This window comes from Nuphar pumila, chromosome 5 (assembly GCF_984573655.1).
Source record: "Nuphar pumila chromosome 5, dmNupPumi1.hap1.1, whole genome shotgun sequence".
NCBI classification, from domain to species: domain Eukaryota; kingdom Viridiplantae; phylum Streptophyta; class Magnoliopsida; order Nymphaeales; family Nymphaeaceae; genus Nuphar; species Nuphar pumila.
In genome coordinates, this window is record NC_143253.1 from 42,267,693 (window position 1) to 42,284,991 (window position 17,299).

Consider the following 17,299-nt stretch of genomic DNA (forward strand, 5'->3'; position numbering starts at 1 on the left):
TAACAATAAGAGTTCAACCTCGTGTCGACACATAGAGTTAAAGTACTTTGTTGTTAAAGAAAGGACTGAGAATCATATGATATGTATTGATACAATCGGTACGAAGAAAATGACTATGGATCCCTATACTAAAGGGCTAGCATCGGGATTATATTCTCAATATGTAATGGGGATGAATCTGTTTGACTCCTTTTGATGTATGACAATACATTATGGTTATATGTGATCACATTTGTGAAACTGAATTGATTCTCTATGGTTTTATGTATTGTTGATTTTGCATGAAGGATCTCTCATTTGGTTAGAGAGAATAGTAGAATAACAATATTAAAGGACCAATGGAATGGGTTAGGGATCAACCTATTCATAAAGATAATTTTAGCAAGATAAAGCACTGAAAATTAATTATATTGTAGTACATAAAACTATGACATTTCATAAAGAGGTATTTATCTCCATGACATATATGATTCATTCTTGTGATACCAGATAGCATCTGAACCCACATGAAGAATTGAGTTGAGATTACAGTATAGACCTCTATTTTGTGTCTTTCCATGTCAATGGATCAAGTGAGAGAATGTTGAACATTTTGGTTCGGGTCCAACCGTATGTGTGACCCGGTTTGATACTAATGAAGGGATTAGTGGGCCATTAGTGAGAATTAGTGAAGAAGGGGTTACGTGAATGTGAAAGGGTTTACATTCAATATGGCATGTGAAACGTTCACATATATGGATGTCATGTATGTAACCTCCCACTTTCCTCCCACTATAAATTGAGGCATGGCTGCTTGATTAGAGTAGCCAAGGTGTTCTTGTTTTTTTCATTGGGTTCGGGGTCATGCTCACCATCAACTTGAATGCCTGGGCTCATCGTGGGTGTCGATAGGCTAAGGAGAACGCCGAGCACCCACATGTCTCTTTGTCCATGGCGTCTACCTGCATGTATCATTTTCACATTCCCGTTCTGTTTTAAAAATAGGCCAACATCTCTCTCATGAGATCTTCAAATTTTTGTTGGAGAATTTTTTTTGTTTGGATGCTTGTGTGCTGCCAATGCAAACATGGCAGACATGGATGATTTCAGTGTATGTTTCAGGTTGTACAAGAATTTGTCTTGGTTGAGTATGATTCGGATGCAACTGCTGCTTTCAACCAAAACAGTTCAGATGCATCCATCTTAAAAGACCCTCGTTCAAAAGATGCTGCTCATAGGTATAACACGTTCGTCTCTACATGAATGTGTATAATTTCAAGACATTATATAAACAAACATGTTGACTTTCTCCTAGGTGCCATAAACAAAAGTGTATTTTGACTTTATCCTAGGTACCATGCTCACCTCTACACAAATGGAACAATCTGTGATCTCACTAATCAGCCTCGAGAGACAGGTAAAAGAGCCAACCTTATCTCGTTTATACCTAGCTAGTTATGGTTCTCACCATATTCTTTCGTTGTATTTGCCCCATGTCTACAGGTACGGTTTCTATGCTCAGATTCAACCCAAGTATTGATCAGTTCAATCAAAGAAACTTAAACCTGCAAGTATGCTGTCACAGTTCAGTGCCCAATGCTTTGCAAACACCCGTAAGCCCTCTGTACTGTAATACATACTTTGTTCTGGATGTTGGTGGTACGGTTCTGGAACTTTTTTAAATGGTGAAAAGCTAGTATTAAAATAATTTCTTATTCAATTAAAAAAAAAGTTTTTCCTAGGGTTTTCACCCTTTTCCAAGATGATATGTTAGAATAAACCGTGTAAATTAAAAACACATCCTAACGTATCCGTCCAGCGTATCCAGCCAGTACAGATATTCTTGTTGCTTGTACATGGACTTGTATAAGAACTTTGAATTATATTCTTTACTGTTTCATGTTACAAATGGGCAGATTTTGATGTCCTGTCTTGCTCCTTTGTGTTTTGACAGAGTTACACATGAAATTGACCTAATTCTGTAGGAGGCTGGGATGAACCTTTAATATCAATAAACTGAGTATTTTGAATTCCATAGAAAGTCTATTCAAATTATCTTGATTGATATGTTGTCCTTTACAGGATGTTTCAACAAGAGAGACCAGTATGGCACACTATCAACTGTAACAAAAAGCCCCAAAACAACCAAGGTTCAGATGAATAGGCTGAGAGTGGCAATAAAGACGAATTGATTGCAACAGCTCTAGAGATCCCTGTACACTGACATATAACTATGAAGTGATGCATCAATACTTTGCAAGGTTTGTTTCAAACCTTTTTACAAGAACTGTTTCTCAATCGAATCAAGCAGTGCCATGTACTCTCCTACGGCCTCTCCTTCGAGCGCAACTTCAACGTCAAGTTCTGACAAAGGATCTGTACTAACCCCTTGAGTAATCTCATCTTCCACCTCTGCATCAGCAACCATGTCCTGTGTCCCTCTATCAGCTCCAGACGTACTGTTCACATTGTCCCTTGAAGAGCTAGTACTAGCTCTTGCAGTTCTAGCAGCTTGGGAGTTTGGAGTGCTCTCGGAGATGAGTATAGCCAATGCATCATCCTTTGATCCTGTTTGATGTAGAACTTCAATAACTGCAATAAGAAAACATAAGCTTATCATGCATGAATCATGAGCATTTGAAGATGAGAAAGTAGAGCACCAGTGCACCTTTTGACCTTCGGAAACCCATCGAAACAAGTTCTTCTATTGTCCGTTCCTTTGACATAATGGACATCTGCAATTGACCAACAGCTAGATGTCTAAGCCTTGAGTTTTGCCTGACCATGAATCGTTACTTTTTTTTTTTTTCTGGAGCACTATTAATTTAGGAAAGCAAAAACCTAACCTGGATGTTGCAATGCGTCTCTGGATTTGTAACATCATCTAGAGCTCTCTGAAGGTCATTCTCAGTCCTCCGAAGGGCTTCAGCTGCAATTGTTTTCTCTATTCTGCTAGCAAACAAGTGATTAATTGGTATTTCTTTGAATGACGTACTCCACAATTTAAAAAAAACTCTGGCTCAAGCCTATGGCACATGGACACGCTGAAATGAACATTGGACACCGTTCTTGTAATTTTCCACCAGTAGCAGATTACAAGAACACAACATGGGTAAGCTGGAGCATCCCCGTGACAGGCTCAGACTCTACCAATGTGTTACTCTAGGAAGGGAGACAATGGATCCTAATAAAGGTGATGGTTTACTGGTGAGAAGGTACTGAAGCTAAAAGAGGCAAAGAACAAAAAATGATGACGATCATGACGATAATGCATCATGAGGATGATGTAATCAGTGAACAATGATGCTAATTTTGGTGACATCATGATGATAGCAATGGTTTAAGACGAACAAATGATATTGAGGCTAGTGTTCCAGGTAAAACTAAGATGACCTTCAAGAGAAGAATAAAACCCTGTTTGGATATGTTTTTATTTATTGTTTACATGCATAACACACATTTTATAGAGAAGAATCTTGCCTTTAACTAAGTGAATGTTACTGCCTACTTAAACTAAAAAAAGAGACAAGTAATGAGTGGTGGTGGTGATGGTGGAGGCGGTAATGGTGATGGTGACAGTACTAGTGGTGGTGGTGGTGGTGATGGAGGAGGCAATGGTGGTGGTGGTGAGAGTGTTGGTGAGAAAGTAGTTATGGTGGTAATGATGTTGATGGTGATAAGGCGGTGGTGGAAGTGGTGATGGTAGTTATGGTGGTGGTAGCAGTGATGGAGATAGTGCTAAAAAGGTGCTGGTGGTGGTAGTGGTTGTGATGGTAGCAGCGGTGGCAGTGATGGGGGTTAACATGGAAGAAAAAATTAGTTAAAAAAAAGAATAGGTTTTCCCTGTTTTGAGAAAAAGGGTGAACTTTCGTTAAATTTATAAAAGTTAAAAAAAAAAGTTTAAGCACTAAAACTTGCTCTTAAAATAAGCATAGATAGCAAGGAACTATTTATAAAATCATCCAAACAGAGGGTAAATGAATGACCATCATATTGGTGATGATGATGAACAAAGAAAAAGTTGGAAACAGAGAGAGAGAGAGAGAGCTAAATCATACAAGCTAAATTGATATAAATACATACAGAAAAAGTTTGATCCTCCAACAACAGAGTTGAGTCTAAGAAAACAAAAATAATATCTTGATCCGGTGATCTTGAAAATGAAATCTTGACAGCTGTCGGGTGCTATTTGTAAAATAGTTTTACTTATGATATCTCTCACTTATTTGCTGCACCAACTATGCCTTTAATTTTCTACAACATGCAACTTGACATCTGGAATCTCTATTTCAGATCAATGATAATGACTCTCACCAACAAGTACTATGTTTTAGTAAATCGACTTCCAACAATTACCGAAGGGAGATTTTTAGTATTGCTATCCAGATGGGCTCTGAATTTTTTATCAAAGACCAAGAAAAGTTGATTCACACCTTTTGGAAGTCCAAACGTCATGTTCCTTCACCAAGATTAACTCAAACAGAAACATGAATCACCAAAATTCGGCCTCCTCCATATTTCAAATCACAGTGCTTTACTAGAAATAAAGCCAAGGTTTTGATAAGAACTTAAATTCCAGAAAGAACCGAATCATCTTTAATATGAAAAACACCTCTATGAAGAAAAGAATAATTGATGACTACCATCTTTGGAAAAAGAGGTGCTTATGCTTTATGCCAAAGCAAAAACCAAGGAAACCACTGTAGCAACTGATATGATAATTCAGGGTCACCCATATAAAAAGGAACCATCAACTTCTTGTACCCGATTTGAACTTGAAAAAATTGTTCAAATTCCACGATGTTTCAATTTTCATTCATGGCAAGCATATATGCATCAAAGTGGGTGCTTGAAGGGACTTGTTCGTTGTTGATGTATTGGTGAATAAATTTCATTAGTCTTTCTCTTCAAAGCAATAAAGTCAACTAAGTTGCTTACCCAAGAGACGTGATGACAGTCAAAAACTCCAGATTCACTAATTTCCTGTCGGGAGTTAATCCATAACTCTTTTGTTCCCTGAAGATGGTATAACTTTAACATCACAAACATGCAAACAAGGAAAATTTGAAGAGAAAGGATAAGCAAGTGCAAGCATTGCCTTATGTCATGATCTCGCTGCCTATCTGCCTCCATCCTACGGGATTTTCTGGTCTTTTCTTCTATCAAAAAGTTGGCTGCATCCTCAACATCTTGGCCACTGATTATCAGGGCTCTTTTCGCTGCTCGTGCTTTGTAGCCCATGCTCATGAGTTTTGTTAACCCCTCATCAGACACTCGAAACTGAAGAAACAATGTACATAAGGTAGAAGATAGAACCAGAAATGGAAAACTAAACAAGACACAACTAACTTGTGAAATGGAAATGAAGCATAACTACCACCACCTCCACCCCACCCAATGTGCACGCCCAGAAGCAAAAATTCAGAAACCATTCAAATCAAGTGGAATTCAATTATTGAATCTGAAGCAGAAATTAATTTTGATAAAGAAAATGCTGCAAGTACCAAAACACTCCTAGGTGACAAAAAGTGCATGTGAGAGGGTGTACTGCTCACGAAATCCAAAGGTTACAGTCCGAAGAAAATATTTTGATTGTTTCCAGAAACACAGCAGCAGCAACGCCATCAATCCCGCAAAAGTTTTCATTGACATGCATATTTTATACCTATTTGGTGAAGTGGATTGTTATCATTGAACTCAGCCATTCTTTTCTCTTTTTTTTGAGAAAAGCAATCAACCAAATCCTTGTATCAGAAGGGCAAATAATTTCATTATATTTAATTTTTTTTCTTATCTTGTTTTCATTATTTGGAAAAAAAAGGCTTATAAATCTACAAACCTCCACCCTTGATAGAATAAATACATTTTAGTCAGTTCAAATGTCACAGAAATCATGGAGTTCTGAAATCAGGTTGAATCACATAAATTTTTAACGAAGCATCGTGAAAAAATAATACAACAATTGAATAAAGTAAGCACACCTGTAGATATTTTGCTTGGGCTGAGGTCAAAGCTTTACGAGATTCTTCAAAACGGCCACAATGATAAGCAACAACACCTTCCAAGAGCTCTAATCTCAAGTATCTGCTCAGACATTTCAAAAAAAGTCTTCTTTGGCATGACGAAGGGCTCAACTTCCAACTTTAGCATAAATGCAAAAATGAAAGCTATTTGAAGGCAAACAAACATGCCTATGAATAGCCACACAATGGGACTCACCAACTTTAAATTTTAAGGATGATTCCATAGTCATGGAAGATTTTTCAAAAATACACAACTTGGGTGCACAATCATGCATAGTTGTGCACAATCATGCATTTGTATGAATGACTGCTAGATACCTTTGGAGGCTACATGTCTGCTATATATTTAATCAAAACAAAGTAACTGCAAGCAATCAAGCATGTTTGCCAACAGAAAATTGCACGCTTAAGAATCTGAAAACGTACATGATGCGTTGTAGATGTTGATCTTCGAGGGATAGTCTAGCATGGTTGGGATTTTTGGCATAAGAGCGCTCAATTGCCTTCCGAGCTTTGCTCAGTCTAATCCCTGCCATTGAGAGCCATGAGATGTCCCGAAGCATAAAATAACACCATACCGTGTCTATTTGGAGTATTGACATGTTATCCATCATCTGGAGATGAACAAGAAGAGGCCACCAACGTTAGCATAGAAAAAGAGATAAACTAAGATTCACAACCAGAGAAGCATGAAGTTCTAATATGAGAATCAGCTCACCTCAACAATTTTAGGTTCACAAAGAGAAAAGGCCTCCTGTAAAGCACAGGTTGTTAGTGACAGATAGAATTTAGCATCAAAGAGTTTTCTGATGGATGTTATTCTGCAGCTCTTACAAGAACCAACATGGGTTCTCTGGATTAATGGCCATATATTTTTAGAATACTACTTGTTTGACTCATGATGAAGATTGTTTTTGTTCAACCGAAAGAACCTTACCCAAGTGACTAATGACTATAAGCATGAAAAAATAAGAACAAATGCTTGCCTCTCCCATTGCAAGTACATCCAAGGCTTCCTTGTATTTAGCTTGCATTATCAAACGCTTGGCATTGCTGTGAAGCATCAAACCCATCATGATTGCCCTGTCCATTAATTGGTGGGAACTCTCAAAACTTCTACAATGTAACTAGTACTACTCATGCCCCATATCACAGATTGATGGAAAAGCATTCATACCTCTGGTCAGAGTCAGTGCCCATTTTCACTCTCCGACCGCTCAGGTTTTCAACCTCGAATGCAAAGTTTCCCCCAGCTAAAGACTCATCCATGTGTTTCTCAGCCAATGATGAGACAGCATCCCTGCTTATCCCACGGTGTTAGAAACTTTAAAAAAAAAATGCAGACAACAGCAATGGGGAAAACATATACAAGCTTATAAATACATGAACAGACTAGACTGCAGAAACAAGTTGCATTCAAAATAAGGGTCACTGGACCAGTTTGAGTTGCACTATATTAACCAAGGGATCTTGGGTTCAAGTCCCACCAGGCAACCCCCAGGTGGCATATCAGATAACTCCCTGAGAAAAAAAAAGATGGCCTAGATGGAAGCATTTCTGGTATTAACTGCTATGGTAAATTTTCAACTATTAATGGGCAAGATATTAGCATATAAACAAACATAAAAAACCAAAGAAATTGATCACCAGCAAATTATACTTGATCAATTGATTGGCTAGATGCATAAATGCATTTTTAGCTTCCTAATGATAAAAAAAATGGTAACTAGTATGAGGCAGTGCCATACAGAAACAACTAAAAACTGAAGGAAGAAAGAAATTTCCATAACCTATATAGTAAATAGAAAAAGGAACAGAAAATAAATTTGGTGTTGAATACAATTTGATAGATAGATAATATATTCAAATTATAGAAATGCCTAATCTGCTGAAACAAAGAACACCATCAATGAGAAAGCCATGATCAGCAAGACTGACTCTTCATTTTTTTTTTGATAGTCAAGCTGAGGTTAGGCAGACCCCTACTTGTTCATTGAACGACTATTAGCTGTGATTTGTACACAAAAAAATCACTCGTCTGTCAACAGTTGCCAGTCTTGGAGCGGGTGCCAGTCTGGGAGGTCATCTTTCTAGGTCTTGGTCAGTCCCCCTTTTGCTAGCTGTGCTGGGTTTTTAACCAAAAAATGAGTTTTACAGTAACTATAGGTTATGCTAATCCTATCAAAAATGAGTTTTACAGTAACTATAGGTTATGCTAATCCTATCAAAACTATACAAAGTATGTAACAACTGTATAGGCAACTCCCCTCTTAGGCCCCTTCCTTTCAAGGCTTTTAATACTCGATGATAGATGTCCATACGGCTTGTTTCTATGATGACTTTTCCTTTCACTGTCGCATTATGAAGGATTGTTGACCATGCAGACCATTCTCTATCCTCTAACTTTCCATCCTGGGGAAAACACCCTGCTTCCACTATATAGCCTCCCGCATTGTGCATTGTATATCCCATATACCATTTATCTTGAAAGATACTTTGGATGTTGATCTTTACCCACCCCCTAGGAGGGGGTCCCAGTATTGTAGGTGCCTCCATCATGCAGCCACCAGGTGTTCTGAGTGCTTGAGAGTGCACATTACCTGCTCTCACACTCTGTGAATCACATCCTTTGTTACTTGATGTAGGGTCTCGGCAGTCCCTTCAAAAATTGCCTCATTCCTTTTCCTCCTTATCATCGAAATTATCATATGATAAGCTATCTGCCAACTTGTTTGGACATCTTTTTCCTTGAATTTCCATCTTGTCCACCTGACCAAGTCATCCTTTAAATTGACGCCTGGTTTTCAATCCCTTCCAAACAAATTGGATATAGATTTTCACATATGAATCGCCCAAGGGCACCTTAGGAATAAGTGACCATGTGTTTCTTCTTCCATTTTTCATAGTTCACACCTACTTGGCATTTGGAAACCCAATGTCTGTACAACTTCCCTCACATAGCAAATCTTAGGGTAATTGCTGCTTTTGGAGGGAGTTTGTTGTTCCAGACTTTTTTAAACACTTTATCTTGTGGGGCCTTTTCTCTTATGAGTTCCGGGGCACTTCTTATGGAGTATTCTTTCACCGGTATCCATTGAAGCTTATCATCTTTCCCAAGTTGCCACTGTTGCCTTTCTATTTCTCTTATACTTTGTATGGTGAGACTGTGACATCAATTAGATGAATATGGGGATGGGAATTTTTGTCTATGACATCCGTGAGTTGTATATTACGAAGGGTATGGTACAATATCTGCTGAGAGTTGAAAGGTAGTTATAGAATTAGAGGTCCTCGAGGTATCCAAGGATCAAACCAAAATTCAATAGTTCTCCCTTCTCCCACATCCCATCTTACGCCCTCCCTCAATGCCAAGGCACCAGTAAGAATGCCCTTCCATCCATAGGATGCGATTTGGTTCTTCCTAGCCACCCACATGGATTCCTTCAACAGATGTTTCACCTTGACTAGCGAGGCCCATGGACTGACTTGTTCTTGGCATAGCGTCCATGCTAATTTTGTAAGAGCTGAAATGTTGGTCTCGTCAATGCTATGGATGACAAGGCCTCCCTCTACCTTTGGTTTGCAAACTTGATTCCAGCTTAGAAGGTGAGATCGTCTATGAGACTCATCTTCATTTCATAAGAACTTACTAATTGCTCTCTCTTTCTTGAATGGTGTTACTAGGAAGACAAAAACAATGCATCCAGTATATAGGAAGGGATAGAAGGACTGACTTGATTAAAGATTATTCTGGCTGCCATTGACAATATTTTTCCATTCCACATTTCCATTTTGGTCCTGAATTTAGCTAGCAGTGTGTTGCACATCGCCTTCTTAAGTGCTCCTTTAAATAGCGGAATTCCCAGGTATGATACTGGGAGGGTTTTGGTTTGCCACCCACTCCATTGATGGATTTGATTAGCTCGTGTGAGAGAAGTTGAAGGGGATAAGGATGGTTTTTTCTTTACTTAAGTCCCGACACTCAAATTTCCCAATCATTGTTAACAAGTTTGGAATGGAGTTCCTAGGATCATGCAAGAAGAAGAGTGCATCATTCACATAGAGACTGATGCCACTTGAACCCTTTTACCCTGACTAGGTTCATGCTTCCTTGCATTTCCTCCTGATACATAAGGCATGATAATCTTTCCATAACCAATAGGAACAAATAGGGTGCGATATAGGGTCCCCTTGTCTTAGTCCCCTGATGCTAAGAAAAAGTCTGCTTGCCACCTTTTTTATGATGACAGCGAATGATGGAGTATGAACACACTACATAATGAGTGCAATCTAGGTTTCCATGAAACCAAATATTTGTAGGGTGTTTTCGAGAAATAACCACCCTACTCTATCATATGCTTTGGCTAGGTCGGTTTTGACTAGCACGATCTTTTGTTTGCCATCTCATGAGCGAGAAAGATATTGTGTTGAATAGACCTCCCTTTCAAAAAGGCACTTTAGTTGCAGCTGATTATTCTCTCTAAGGTTCCTCGCATCCTATTGACCATTATTTTTGTTATTACCTTATACACGAAGTTACACAGGCTTATTGGTCTGAATTGGGAGAATCTGTTGGCTCCCTCTACCTTGGGAATCAGAACTATATTGGTTTGATTAACTCTTTTGAGCAATTCTCTATTTTTGAAAAAAATCATAACCGTTGTGCATAAATCCTTTCCCATTATGTCCCAGTATTTCTGGAAGAAGATACTAAAGAACCCATCCGGGCATGTAGCATTGTCAGCGTCAAGGTCAAAAACTGCTTACGTAATTTCATTTTTTGTAATCTCTGTAGTCATCATGGTGTTTTCCCCTTTTGTAACCTTTGAAAATGCCTGCCCTTCTAGCAGTTCTGAGGAAAGAGGCTCACCTTCAGATAGGTTTTTGAAGTATGTAACTGCCTCCTTTTTTATCTCCTCTTGGGCCTTGACATCTACCCCATCTTCTTTGACAATGGCTGAGATATTCTTCCTTATAATGTTCTTGTTTGCTAAAACATGGAAAAACCACGTGTTTTGATCCCCTCCCAGAGCCATTTTCATCTTGATTTTTGTTTCCACATGTCCTCTTCCATTTGATGCAATAGTTGTAGTTCATCTCTTAGATGCAATTATGTTCTAATTTTGTCTGTGTCTCATGCTTCGATCTCTATGTGACAAATGTCTAATTCCTCCCTAATTGCCTTTATTCGAGATGGTATATGACCAATATTTTCTCCGGACCATCTTTTGAGATGTTTTAGCTATTAGCTTGTACATTGGACACCCCATACGTGATCCTGACCATGGTATTGGGGAATCTACTAATCCAGCTTTCATTAACCAGGGCTCTGTCTAAGCGACCAATTCTGGATTGGGTTCCTTGTTAACTATTGTGCCACATGAATTGGGGCCCTGAATGTTCCGCTTTTGACAATCCACATCTGTGGATCATCTAATTAAATCTGTGAGCATCCTGGTGTGTTGTGTGAGATCCCCTTTGTTCCTCTATCACCCTTGTTGTGTTCCAGTCACCAAGGATCACCCATGGATCATCTTTGGGGTGTTGTTCTAAAAGGTCCCACAATATCTATCTCTGGTTCGGGACATTTTGACCATACACGCTTATTACCAGGAGGATGTCATCTTCTTGTTCCACCAATATAGAAAAAATCTGATATGTGATAAGGGCTATTTCCACCAACACCTTTCTCGGGTTCCACATGCAAATTATCCTATTGTTCGCCGCGGTCTCAAAGTTTCCCACCATGTGATGACCCGGGATTTTTTTTTGTTTGTCTGGCAATAATCCTGCCGTTATTTTCATTTTTGACATGAAGATCACGTCCACGTCATTTTCTTTAACTACTCCCACCTCCTCCCCAAACCCCTAACATTCCATGGCATGATCTTCATGGGCAGGGGTCTGGGAGTTGTTAGTTTGCTCGGGGGAAACCACGTTGTTAGTTTGCTCAGGGTCGACCAAGTGGTTTCCCCTTACGTCGGCCTTATCTTGCAATGGAGCACTTCCATCATATTGTGAGACCCTTTCCTTCATTCTCCACATGGGATCCGATCATTGTGGGAGGTCGGATGGAATGTCACCAAGATCGCTCATGTCATGCAAGGCTTCTTGCTAGGTCAGCATGGTTTTTTTCTTGAAGGTGAGTTTAAACCCTTTAAACATACCCTTTTTTTTCTTTTTACAACCCCTCTTTTTTTCTTTTTTTAATAAAAAAAAGATATGCTGACACGGATCGTGGATCCAGGTCCTGCTCCATATCTCCCCAGGACAGCTTGGGAGGATAGCTAAATCTTGGGGGTATTTCAGGCATTTCCCCTTCCTGGTTCGATTGGGGAGGACAGTTAGGATCCAACGAAATATGGGGGAAGGATGTACTAACCTGGTTGGCTTTGCCAAGTAAGTCTCCCATGATGACATCAACATCAGCCACTTGGTCCTTTTTTCAGGCCATTTTCTAAGGTAGGCTTGTCTATCTCTCCTTCTTTCACACTCTCTTTTGTATGGGGCCTACCATGTGGCAGGTCTTGCATTTTTTGAGATGTGCCATGTGGCAGGTCAATTATACCATGAGTGTTGATGTTTCTGCCCATCTGCGCACCACTCTCCGTTTGGGTCACCGTGTCCGTGATATGAGAGACACAACCATGACAACCACCGTTGTTGGGCAAGTCGTTCGTTCGATCTAGGAATTCTTCAATGACTGAACCCTGTCGGCCTTGGCTTTGGGTTGCCTTCTAGTCCTGGGCATCGCTGCTGCTCGTGTGCAGCGTGTTTTTAGAATGGTTCGCTATCCTATGCAGACCATTGTTGTCTTCGGCTTCCATGGTCTCCGAAAGTGGTTCAAATCAGTTAACCGACTGTTGAGTCGTGCTTGCTCAAGCTTGGCGCATCTGCCTTCTGGTTACCTTCACCTGGAGCCATCCATCCTCGTCTTGTTGTTGACCTGCTGCTGTTGAAGCTTGCCGATCTCGACACCGATTCAAGGAATGGGTGATGGCCCTGCAGTGACCACAATATCTGATGTTGTTCTCATATTCAACCTCTTGACGTATGCATCGATCATGCTCAATATCAATTTCAACAAAAGCAGCGGGGCAGAAGCCCAGCGCAACTTCGATCTTCATTCAGGCATATTAAAGCCTTTCTCGCATCCTTGTGTAATAGTCTAATTCCACAGATTTCTCACCTAATGATTTCGCAATTCCTTCAAAGACGTCCAACGATCGGAGTTCGGCAGAAAGTTCCAGCAGACGGATCCAAATAGGCACCGTGGTTTGAACTTTTAGTTTCATCAACATTCCCAACTTCCACCCATTCGTGACTAGGGTGTAGCCCATCACTCGCCATGCACCCCTTTGTGAAATATACCGGAATTGTTCCGCGTTGGTGATTATTAGAAAAAGGCCGTCCTTGAATGTCAAAAATGACAACCCTTTCATGTGGACCCACCGGTTTTTTAGGGCATCTATCGCGAGAAGCGTTGACTGTATTCACACTACCAACATCATTCATTTCATTGCTCTTGAATGTTAATCAACATGGATGACCTATATGTACAGACCAGAGTTACCGGAAGCGCCTAGGTAAAAGGGGAAGCGCGCTTCGAAAGCGCGAAACGTCGCGCTTCCGAAGCGTGAGGGGAAGCGTCCCCTTTTTTTGGGAAGCGTGCTTCCCTTTTATGGGAAACGTGTTTCCCTTTTATGGGAAACGCGCTTCCCATAATGGGAAGCACGCTTCCCCCACACTTCCCCCGCGCTTCCCCCACGCTTCCCCCAGCTTCCCGTATCGCTTCCCGCTCCCGCTTCCTCGACTGGTAACTCTGGTACAGACCACCACTGGGGATCCACTTCTTGGATTAGAGCAAGCTAGATCCTGCCAAAAGAATGATCACCGAGTCGCACAACCAAACATCAAATGTGATCTTGCCAGCTGGCTCTTGCAGACAAGGCTTAACCAGTAACCACTAACCAACAATGGAGGATCTACTTCTTAGGGTTTGCCAAATCCTAGCAAAAAAATAGTCACCAAGTGTAGTGCCAAACATCAAAATTCTCTAGGTCTCTGGCAACTAAGACCATGCCCCTCGAGTGACATGCTGCATCCAACAATGGCAGTTATTGAACCATTATAGTGCTCTGTTTGAGGGCTATCAGATCACATCAAATCAGTGCCTCTTTGGCTTGCTAAAAATCTAGGGCTACACAATGAGCCAAGCTTTCAGCAAAAAGCTTGAGCTTGGACATTAAAGCTTGGTTTGGGCTTGCTCATTTACATAAAGGAGCTGAGATTGAGCCTGAATGTAAGTATGGACTCAACTGAGATATGTTTATGTAAGCCGAGCTAAGCTCAGACACGTGCGCAGGCAGTGCAGCCCTACTAAAATCTTAGTATGGAAAAGGAATGCAGGATGCAGTTGAGTCAATACTGCACCAAAAATAACATGCTGGGATTCAGCAGCTCTCATTATTGAACCTTTCAGTTCTCTACTTCAGGAGCTACCATCACAATTAAGTCAGTGCACAGTGTTGAGCCTAATAGAACTAGCTGGCAAGAATCTTTTTGAAGAGAAGAAAGGAGAGAAACAAGGCAGGTAAGTAGGAGAAATAGATATTCCATTTAATGTGTTTATGCATTTCTTCTATCCTCAGTGATTTATGGAATGAGAAGAAAATGACTGTCTTTTTCCCATGTTAGTGCAATGATTTTAGAAGGTGGATGTCTAGGGGCATGAGAAATATGCTTTGAAATGAGGCAAGAGAAAGATGCATCAAGATCTCATAAGAATCAATTCACAACAAGCATGCACCTCAAAAGGCCTAGGCTTCGAACCAAGGAGAGGAATAAGCTTCTTCTCAAAGTCATATTTCTGTAACTCGTTTTCTTTATATTTTCTCTATTATGGTCAATCAAGGTAACAGCGACCAATGGGGCTCAAAACTGTGAACCCCAGCATTGATAGCATAAATTTTACCAACCTACATATAAGAGAAAAAACCTTTTACTTTCGTACGTTTTTGGGGCTATTTTTATGCTAATGTCTACAAAAAAATAACAGAAATAAGAACTTATTTTGTATTTCTTTTTCTAGGTAGACCTTGTCCCCAAGGTTGAATAAGCATCCAATGTCTCTCGCCAAAATATGATCTCATCCACGAGCTGTTCAGATAGAATATCGTCATTCAATGTGCTTACATTTTAACCTTGCAATAAAGAATTGATCAAGCCTTCCATTTCTTGCAAATTAGACACCTACCGTGAACGAGAGATAGCATTCTTGGTTCCTATGTGCAATGCCTACTATACCTAGAATCCTAAATCTATGCTGGAAGGTACCACCATTTTGCCAATTAGGTGGCATTAAATGTACCATTCTTCTAATGCCAGCATCACCTGAAGTTAATTCACCAGCTGGGAAAACAGAGCGAGGTACAAAACCTAAATCCCAAAACACCTTATCACAGAAACAAAGCCAAATTAAATAAATAATGAAGGAGAAAAACATTTGAGCAAAAAAGCATGGATTACAGCAAGGTTTTGATTTCAAACTAGAAATAACCAAGCACTTTCAAAGTAAAGATAGACAATATCTAGCAAGAAGGGAACGGAGTGTCAAAATTCCTTTCTCTCGATTTCCACGATCGATTCGGTAAGCAAAATCACGCGAAAAACAAAATTTCCCACGAATTCGACAAGACCATCAATCAGAAACGAAAACAAAGAACAACAATAAGAAGAAAGCTGCCTGATCCTGGCGAGGCGGCGGGTGCGCTCCTCTTCCGCCATCTTCGAGTCGTTGAAACCCTTGACGTCCTCCAGCTGAACCCTGGTGGCCAATATCTTGGAGTTATTCTTGAGACCCAACTCGATGAGAGTCTTCTCTCCTCCTCCTTGCTGGATGTTGAGGACCTTGCCACCACATATCATCTTGATGGCGTCCGGTGGGCAATTGGATCTACGGGCGATCTCTTGCCTCAGCGTGGAGAGAGTCCAAACCTCCAAATCCGCATCCAAAGCCCCCGACCAACAACCCGCAATCTTCAGCTTCGATGATGGCGATATCACCGCCTCTTTGGTGGCGCTGCAAGAAGCCTCGCGACCGCGACCGCGACCGCGACCACCACCACCACCACCACCGTCCATTGGAAAGGGAGGAAGGACGTGCAGCAACGTAACCAACGAGGAGGAATCGGGGTCTCTGGTGGTGGCGTGGGCGTGGGCGTGGGTGTGGGGAAGTAGGGAGGGTTTCTTCACGTACAAAAGTTTTGCTTTGGGAACACATTTTGCGTTCTCGCTCGCTCTTCCTCTCCGCCTAGGTCAGCAATGTGGATCGTGGGACCCACGTAGCTGAAAGATCTGGGTCGTTTATATTTTCTGAATCTGATGTCACGCCAAATCATCGTCACCCCCTTCAGTTTCCTTCCTCAGCCGTTCGTTGTGCAAACCGGCGGCTCACGTGTAGTCATCGTCAACAGTCTCAATGGCGGCCGTTGATATCTTGGAATGAATGGTGACGATGCCAACTGCCAAAGGACCGTTTATGGGTGGTACTAACGAAGGTATGAAATTATTGAGTAGAAATCACTCTTTTTTTAGATTAAATGTCACATACATGGTTTGTAGAAAACATGATTTCAAAAACAAGTGACAGGATTTTCAAGAAAATAAAAAAAATCAAAGGTTCATAATGTGCCAAAACTTCATAGCTCAAAAAATCATGTTTTTGTGTTTGAAAAACATCATACAAGGCTTAATCATTAACAAAAAAAAATCATGTGTGGTTAGATTGAGTTGATATAGCTTGCATATATGATTTTTAGTTATATATATATATTAGTAATGATACCAAGAGCACCTACTTCCACCTAAAGAAAGCTTTAATTTTTAAAAGTTATGATCTTTTAGAATTTGTGAACTTCTTTATTGACAATATAGATATAATCAACATGCCTTGCAAAAAACAAATTTCTAATCATGTGAATGTGACCTATATGCATGTTCTTCAAGATCCTAAAAATTTGATGGCTCGCAATGTACCAAAATTTTAAAACTTAAAAAATCTTATTTTTGTGTCTAAAAAACATGATGCAAGGTATGATTTCTATCAAATAAACTATATTAAATGCATTTATGAAGTATGATTGAGAATATATAACTTACTCATATGGTTTCTATTAGGTGGGAGTAGGTGCTCATAACACTGCATCATTACTATATAGATGAAACAATATTTGCTACTAATGATGGTAAAGAACTAATGAGTTAGAAATCATAGGTGCAAGTTGTATTCACTTAAT

At 40.1% G+C, this 17,299-nt stretch overlaps 1 protein-coding gene across 1 annotated transcript; it reads right to left on the reverse strand.

The window, feature by feature from the left end:
* Positions 1-1,996: 1,996 nt before the first annotated feature.
* Positions 1,997-16,278, reverse strand: NUB1 (ubiquitin-associated (UBA)/TS-N domain-containing protein). Its single transcript, XM_090006052.1, has 11 exons — positions 15,748-16,278; positions 7,180-7,302; positions 6,989-7,085; positions 6,721-6,756; positions 6,429-6,616; positions 5,961-6,063; positions 5,078-5,259; positions 4,918-4,995; positions 2,826-2,928; positions 2,648-2,714; positions 1,997-2,571 (listed from the first exon to the last, which is right to left on the reverse strand). The coding sequence occupies exons 1-11, from the start codon at positions 16,143-16,145 to the stop codon at positions 2,258-2,260; spliced, it is 1,689 nt and encodes a 562-aa protein (XP_089862178.1). The 5' UTR covers positions 16,146-16,278; the 3' UTR covers positions 1,997-2,257.
* Between the last annotated feature and the right edge of the window lie 1,021 nt (positions 16,279-17,299).